Source organism: Octodon degus, unplaced genomic scaffold (assembly GCF_000260255.1).
Source record: "Octodon degus isolate 3935 unplaced genomic scaffold, OctDeg1.0 scaffold00118, whole genome shotgun sequence".
Classification (NCBI taxonomy): domain Eukaryota; kingdom Metazoa; phylum Chordata; class Mammalia; order Rodentia; family Octodontidae; genus Octodon; species Octodon degus.
Window position 1 is genome coordinate 2,585,652 of NW_004524694.1, and position 7,675 is coordinate 2,593,326.

At 38.7% G+C, this 7,675-nt stretch overlaps 1 protein-coding gene and 1 pseudogene across 1 annotated transcript in view; one reads left to right on the forward strand and one right to left on the reverse strand.

Annotated features, from left to right (window-relative positions):
• Spag1 (sperm associated antigen 1) overlaps positions 1-7,675 on the forward strand; it is an 83,010-nt gene that overhangs the window by 13,195 nt on the left and 62,140 nt on the right. Inside the window, exons 3-4 of the mRNA XM_004640089.2 lie at positions 5,695-5,811; positions 6,831-6,841. Coding sequence (XP_004640146.1) covers positions 5,695-5,811; positions 6,831-6,841 — 128 coding nt within the window. The remainder of the gene's footprint in view (positions 1-5,694; positions 5,812-6,830; positions 6,842-7,675) is intronic.
• Positions 2,571-5,342, reverse strand: LOC105743343 (annotated as a pseudogene).

Below are 7,675 nucleotides of genomic sequence, written 5' to 3' on the forward strand. Positions count from 1 at the left end.
TTTCATTTATTGAGATAAAGACCATCTATTCCAATTTTCTGTAGGGTTTTTATCATGAATCAGTGTTGAACTTTTTCAAATGCTTTTTCTGCATCTATTGAGATGACCATATGGTTTTTGTCTTGGGCTCTGCTAATATGGTAATTACATTTATTGATTTGCATATGTTGAAACATCCCTGCATCCCAGGGATGAATCCCACTTGGTCATGGTGTAGAATCATCTTGATAATTTGCTGCATTCTGTTTATTAGTATCTTTTTGAGGATTTTTGCATCTATGTTCATTAGAAAGATTGGCCTATAGTTCTCTTTCTTGGTTGAGTCCTTCTGTAGTTTTATACCAGAGTAATGCTTGCTTCTAGATATGAATTTGAGAGTATTGCTTCCCTTTCAATTTCATTAAAGAATTTGAGAAGTAGCAGTATTAGTACTTCTCTAAATTTTTTGTAGAATTCAGTAGTGAATCTGTGAGAGAATGGGCTTTTTTTTGTTAGTAGATATTGGTCTTATTTTTGGTAGATTTTTAATTATATCTTTAATTTCATTAATTGATATTGGCTTGTTTAATATTTTTATATATTCTTAATTCAGCTTTGGTAATTCATATATATCTAGGATTCTCTCCATTTCTTCTGCATTTTCCATTTTATTAGGATACAGGTACTCTAAGAAAGGATAAATGGTCTTCTGGATTTCTGTAGGATCTGTTGTGATTTTTATCCTTTTTATTCCTAATTGCATGGATTTAAATCTTTTGTTTCCTTTTTTTTTCTCTCTCTCTCTCTTTCTGTCTTTTTGAGACAGTTTCCCTATGTAGTTCAGACTGACCTTGAACTCAATTTGTAGCCCAGGCTGACCTCGAAATCACAGTGATCCTCTTGCCTTAGGCTGCCTAATACTGGAATTACAGGTATGTGCCGCCATGCCTGGCCTTTCCTTTTTTTTGATAAATTTGGCTAAATGTTTGTCTATTTTATTTAATCTGTCAAAGGACCAGCTGTTTGAGTCACTAATTCTTTCTATTGCTTTTGTAGTCTCCATTGCATTAATTTCTGCTCTGATCAGTATAATTTCCTCCCTGTTATGAGCTTTGGGCTTTACTTCCTCTTCTTTCTAGAAGCTTGAGGTTCAATATTAAATTGTTTATTTGAGCTCACTCTGTTTTATTGATATGGATATTCATTGCTATAAATTTCCCTCATAGGACTGCTTTCGTGGTGTCCCATAAATTCTGGTGTATTGGGTTGGCATTATAGTTTAATTGTAGAAGCTGTCTAATTTCTTCTTTAATTTCCTCTGTGACCCACTGAATGTTCAGGAAGGTATTATTTAATTTCCATGCTTTTATGAAATTCTTGTGAGTTTTTTTTAGAACAAAAATGTTTTAATATTAAAATAAAAACCTTTGTGTTAAAGCATTACAGATCAAAAGATGTATTTACACTTATTGTTCAAAGGCCTAATTAGCTATCCCTCAACAAGCATAGCAACAGCTACAGGTAACCTGGACCCTGCGGATTGACTTAATACAAAGGGAAAGGGGACGGATGATGTACGAAATAGGCCCAGAGAAAAACTGAGAGATAACGTGTTAACAAACTGTTGAAAGGTATCATCTCCAAGAAGGCACTTATTGTTATAAAAGTGCTTAAACCTCAACTCTGTACACAGCCATTGGCAGGGATAATTTTAAGACACCACAAAAACCAGACTAGTCATTAATACCAAGATTTTAAAGTTTTATGCTAAGGATTCATATCAGTCTATTTCTGAACTTTTTCACATCCAAGTTATCCAGAATGTCTTTTCTACGGTGATTTTAAGTAGCACAACATAATGCTGCCCACAAGCCCCTGGGGCACTATATAAGCCACTTAACCTCACCAACCAAGTTAGATCTGTGGAGCGCTCTTGGTTCTCCTGAGAGACATTGGAAAAACACTCCACTTTGCACCAATTTCCTGACTTTTCCACAGTTTTAAGACTTAGGTGCCTTGATTTTGTTAAAAGTCAATCAGTGTGAACACTCAGTTATATCCCATTGTTTCTATGTAAACAAACTATTTCAACAGAACAGTGTTAACACTTCTATGCTTCTGAGTGCTTGGAACTACAGGAAGGTTTCAGGGCTACTTCAACAGTAATTAAATCAAATAGATACACTCATTCTTGAAAAAGAATTTGTAGGCTGGGGATATAAGTCAGTGGGACACACTTACCTAGCTCCCATGAGGCCCTGAATTTCAGCCCTAGCACCATGCACACACATATACACAACTTAAGAAATAAAAAGAATTTGGAAACTTAAGTGGTGGGAGGAAACCATGGCAACAGAGGGAAGTCAGGTGGGAGCAGGGGACCAGAGAAGTGGCAAGAGTGCAAGGTGTCACTAACAAACTGCCTTCTATGAAGTTCTAGAAGCACCTGCAAGTCTAAAGAGATTAACCTGATCTGAGTGTCCTATGAAACTGACCATCATGATTCTTAACTTGTTACTGTTTCAATCAATAACAGAACTGTAAACTTCAACGAGGAGGGTGTGTGAAGTAGAAGGCGGGCAGCCAATCTTCTAGGTATTATGTACTTGCGTTTCATACTCCTGTTTCAGACTCTTCAAGTAAGCATGCACATTCCCAAAGCCATGGTACTTGGCTAAGGTCATGAGGACCTAAGTCACACACCATCCATCGTGCTGGTGTCAGAAACTACAGTTACAGAGCCCTCAACACAGTGGGAAGTGCTAGTCCAGGTCCGGAGATGTGTCGCTGACCTCCTCACCAAACCAATTTCAAAGGCAGAGGCCACAGAACTGGCCTCGAATGCCCCAGCAGTCTGGGTTTCCACAATTTGTTTTGGTATCAATAGTTTTCTGATGACACTGATAACAAGTAGAACCCAGTGAGTGATTACAGATCTTCCCTCTGGAGTTGCTGCAGATGTTCTCCAACTTGTCCTCTGGGATTTCTTCCACTGGGGGAATTAGATGCAGAAGGGTCATGGATCCTGGGAGACACCCTCGGCATGTCATCATCCAAGGTATCCAAGGCCTTCCTTTTTCTCACTAGCATGTATTTGTTATCATCCTCCTCTTCCTCCTTTTCAGTGGGGAGAGTGCAAAGGACTCCAGAATCTAAGTCCTGGACCTGGTTAGTGGCTAGACTCTCTGCTCTGGTTTCTTCATGCAAATCACACCTGGCAAAGTCTGCCTTTGGGGCTTGTTGGATGATCTGGGGCCTGGGAAAGATGATCTTCTAAAGAATGAGCCAGGAAAACCTTAGAATTCTGACGTGAGTTTTGCAAGCGTGTATGTAGTGAACTTCTTTATCTCTCTTAATCAATTTTGGCTTGAAATCTACTTAGTCTGCAAATTGAATAGCTACCACTGCTTTTTTCTGGGTTCCTGTGCATGGAGTATTGTTTTTTATCTTTTGACTTTTAGTCTATTAATTTCTTTTTGAATTAAATATGATTCCTGTATGCAGCATATTGTTGGATCTTGCTCCTTGATCCATTTTTCCAGTCTGTTTATTTTGATTGGTAAATTCAGACCATTAGCATTGGTTGATGGCTGTAACTGATGTGTATTGACTTGTCCTTGCCATGTTATTTTCTTGTTGTTGGCTCCCTTCTTTTTCCCTGTTTAATTGTTTGCCTTGTCCAGTGGGCTCATTCTGTTTGTGTTTGTGGAGTTGTAATCATTGTTTACTCTTTCTAGAATATCCTCCAAAACATTATGGAGTGTTAGTTTGGTGTTGATGAATTTCCTCACGTGTTCTTTGTCATGAAATTATTTTATTTCTCCATCAATTTGAAAGATAGTTTTGTGGGGCATATCAATCTAGGCTGGAAGGATTTTGTTTGTTTGTTTGAGCTTGAATACTTCAAGTCTACTGGATTTGAGGGTTTGTGTTGAGAAGCCTAATGTGATTCTGATGGGCTTCCATTTATAGGAGATTTGTTTCTTTTTTCTCTAACATCTTTAAATTTTCTCTTGTGTTGAATTGGAAATCTTGACTATGATATGCCTTGCTATAGATTTTTTTTTCATCATAGCTAATTGGAGATCTATATGCCTTAAATTTGGATGTAAATGTCACATTCTTTTTCCCTGCCAGAGAAGTTTTCTGCTATGGTGTCTGTGAATAGGTTTTCTAGGTCATTTGTGCTGTCTCCTGCTTTTTCATTGACTCTGATCAACCTTATATTATTTTCTTTGCATCATCTATAGGGATTCCTTGGTCTCTCCATGGTCACCATTTCTGTAATTATCTGAAAAAAAATGTTTTCTGATTTAATTTTTTTTTCTAGAGCCCCATTCTTTCTCCTTGTTACTTTCACTGTTACCACTTCAGAGAGTCCAGGTGGGTAGCTTTCAGATTGTTCTACCTCACTGCCTCCTGGATTTTCTTTTGGTGAACTGGAAGTCTGGGGTTGCATCTTGTTTAAGTGTCTTCTCATTTTGTTTTTTTTTATTGATAATATTTAGAACTTTTAGGAAATTACTATTTTCAGAGGTGTCTTTTAGGTGTAGCTGGCTTTTGGGTTTTGAGTCTGTTGCAAGATCCTGTCTCTTCTATTTATTGGGATGAGAAGTTGCTGCTACTTGGCCCAGGCCCTGGTTATTTGGCACTGAGTTGTTGTACCTTTTATGACCCTTAGGCAGCCTCAGTCTTGGTATACCAGGAAGACCAACTGGTTTGAAGAATTATGTCACTTTGGCTAATGTGATATAATCAGTGGTACCGCATTAACAATAGTATCAAATATAGCCTAGAAAATGACAGACTGATGTAACTATTAATTTGTGACCTTTAACCTCCCGTGTAGTGAGTCTGAGCTCAGGGAGAAAGCACCACTTGCCATGTCCCTCTTCTTTGTTGAAGATTCTTTCTTTGGTCTCCTAGTGGGCTTCAACTTATATTATAAATTTGATATAAATTTATATATTTTACATCTTTATCTATCTATCTATCTATCTATCTATTTTTTTAATTTGGTACAGGGTCTCGCTATGAAGCTTGCACTCATAATGATCCTCCTGTCTGAACCTCCCCAGTGCTGGAGTTACAAGTGTGCACCATCAAGCCTGGTTTTGGTGGCCAGCACAGCGCACCCGGGGTTCTGGGGCTGGCACAGCATGTGGCACGAGGGATTGAAGCCCGGTCCTTGTGCTTGCCAGACAGGCACTTAGGCTGCTTAGCTTTCTCCCCAGCCCTGGGCTTCAATTCTTACTTCTTTCTGAGCCCCGGGGACCCACTTCCCTCTTTTTCCTCTTCTTCATGTTGTTGTAATCCAGCGTCTGGACACCAGATCTCACAGAGGCTCTTTCTCTGCTGCTCATCACTCTGCCATCTTCCTGGAAGTCTCAACTCTTACATTTAGATCTATGATCTGGTGTTTTTGGGACAGTGTTCTACAAGTATGCATATCCATGTGTAAGCAAGATCACCAGCCACAACGTGAATATTCTTAACAAGGCTGGACATGCTTAAAAAGTTGTTAATTTTTATGTCCTTTTGTTTGCCACAATTAAAAAGAAAAGGTAGGAAATGTGTTCCAGAGATAGAGAATGGCATATCAAATTATCACCTAAAAATGGACTCATAGGAAATTAAAATGAAATTAGATCTTTCTAATGCCTGGGTAACTGTTTCAAAATGTATATTCACTTTCTTTTTTGTCATTCTTTTTAGAGTTGGGTAGCAGAAATACAAAAAGAAGAAACTAGAATGCAGTTTCAGGAAAGTGAACCATTTCCAGAAGTGAGAGATCATTTGCCTCCAGTTCGTGGTTCCAACAATGATCTTCATGTTACCAAGGTAGACCTTTATGGGATGGGATGGCCTGGTGTAGGGAAAAAGTTCTGGCTTTGCTCCTGGGGCTTTCTCAGTCCATCATAGTAGTCAGAATGTGATCTCCTCCTCCAGGGGAATTGGGGAGGTTTGCAGCTGGTGAATACTGTCACTGTCTTTGGTAGGCCGTATCTCATGACAAGAGAGCTCAAAATGAAGGAGTGTTTCCTTTGAAGCCTTATGTATTTGGTTTACCACCTTTCTTCTTTTACCTTTTGCTTTCCTATCTCTTCTGCTCTGACCAATTTTAATGAGCCTGTAAGGTCCCATTCAGTGTGCAGTTTTTTAAGGAGCAATTTTAATATATCCAGAGGAATAGAGGATAAATGATATCCTCTATCCTTACTACCATTGCTAATCTGTAGCTCATTATGTGATTTAATGAACTACAGATTAGCAATGGGAAACAGATACCATCACAGAGTTATAGATGTCATCTTCCATCATCGAGTGCATGTTTTTTTTCTCTTCCCCATCTCTCTGTGGTCGGCCCCTATTTTATCATGTAGAGCTCTCCTTTTTAACCCCTCGGGTTTCACAGGGAAGGGGCTTATTAGGTTCAGGTTGGAACTGTGTCTCTTGGTATCCAGCTGCCCTTGTCATTTCTAAAAGGATGGTACCAAAGTCTTTTTATCCCGAGTTAACTCATTCTTGTTGTTCTCATCTTTTCTCTAAATCTTCAATTTTATCTTAAAAACATCCATAGTCCATCATCACTCTGCTCTCTAATGCTTTGCTTTCCTGGATTTGCTTACTCTTCACTAGGAATTATCCAGGTGACTGAGGGAAACCACTATCTGTAACCAACAAATTTATGTTTGTTAATTGAATACTATGTGTTATGTTGGTGCCTTAAAATTATAGCAATGAATAATATTCAGTATTATTTGCCCTCATAGATGTTATCATTCATTATGATAGACAGACTGATGGTTTAGTAATTCTCAAAATTTGATCCAAGGACCCTAGAATTTCAGGGCTCCAAAAAGTCAGTGCTATATTGTTTTGGCTTTGGAATGGTCTCAACGATGTTGGTCAGGCTGGCCTAGAAGTCCTGGCTCAGGTGATCTTCCTGCCTGGATGCGTTTTTTTGTTTTTTTTTTAATTTTTCCATTTATGTATTTGGTATAGGTTTTCACCGTGCAGCTCAGACTCATAGTGATCCTCCTGTTTTCAGCCTAGTGGGTCCAGCTAGATAGCTCAGTGGACTAATTGCCTGCTTGACAAGCACAGGGACCAGGGTTTGATCCCTGGTGAATGCCACCTAGCATTCACCTGGAGTGTGCCAAGCCAGTGACCTGGTCCAGGCATGGTAGCACATGCCTGTAATCCCAGTGCTGGAGAGGCTGAAAACAGGAGGATCACTATGAGTATGAGCTGTGTAGTGAGACCCTATACCAAAGAAAGAAAGAAAGAAAGAAAGAAAGAAAGAAAGAAAGAAAGAAAGAAAATCATATTAGTACTTTATTTATTACAGTGTGTTGACATTTGCACTGAGAATAAAAGTCCTGGAGCTTTAACATAAATGAAGCCAGTGGTATCAAACTGCTCATGCACATGGTGAAAAATTCCAGATTAACTTAAAAATATCTTTTATGAGGCAGTATAATAACGACTTTGTATAATTTTTAACTTCCAAGATACTGTTGCAGAAAACTGTAGCAGACCATGTGGAAAATGTCTTGCATCCCCGAGTCTGGAAGGCAACTTTTATTTACACAGGCTGGCTGATGCTCCCCAGAACATAGGCACTGGCTTATAGTAAAACAGTAACTTTGATACTTTTTGTAAGCAGGAAATACAGAGTTCATAATGGGTTATA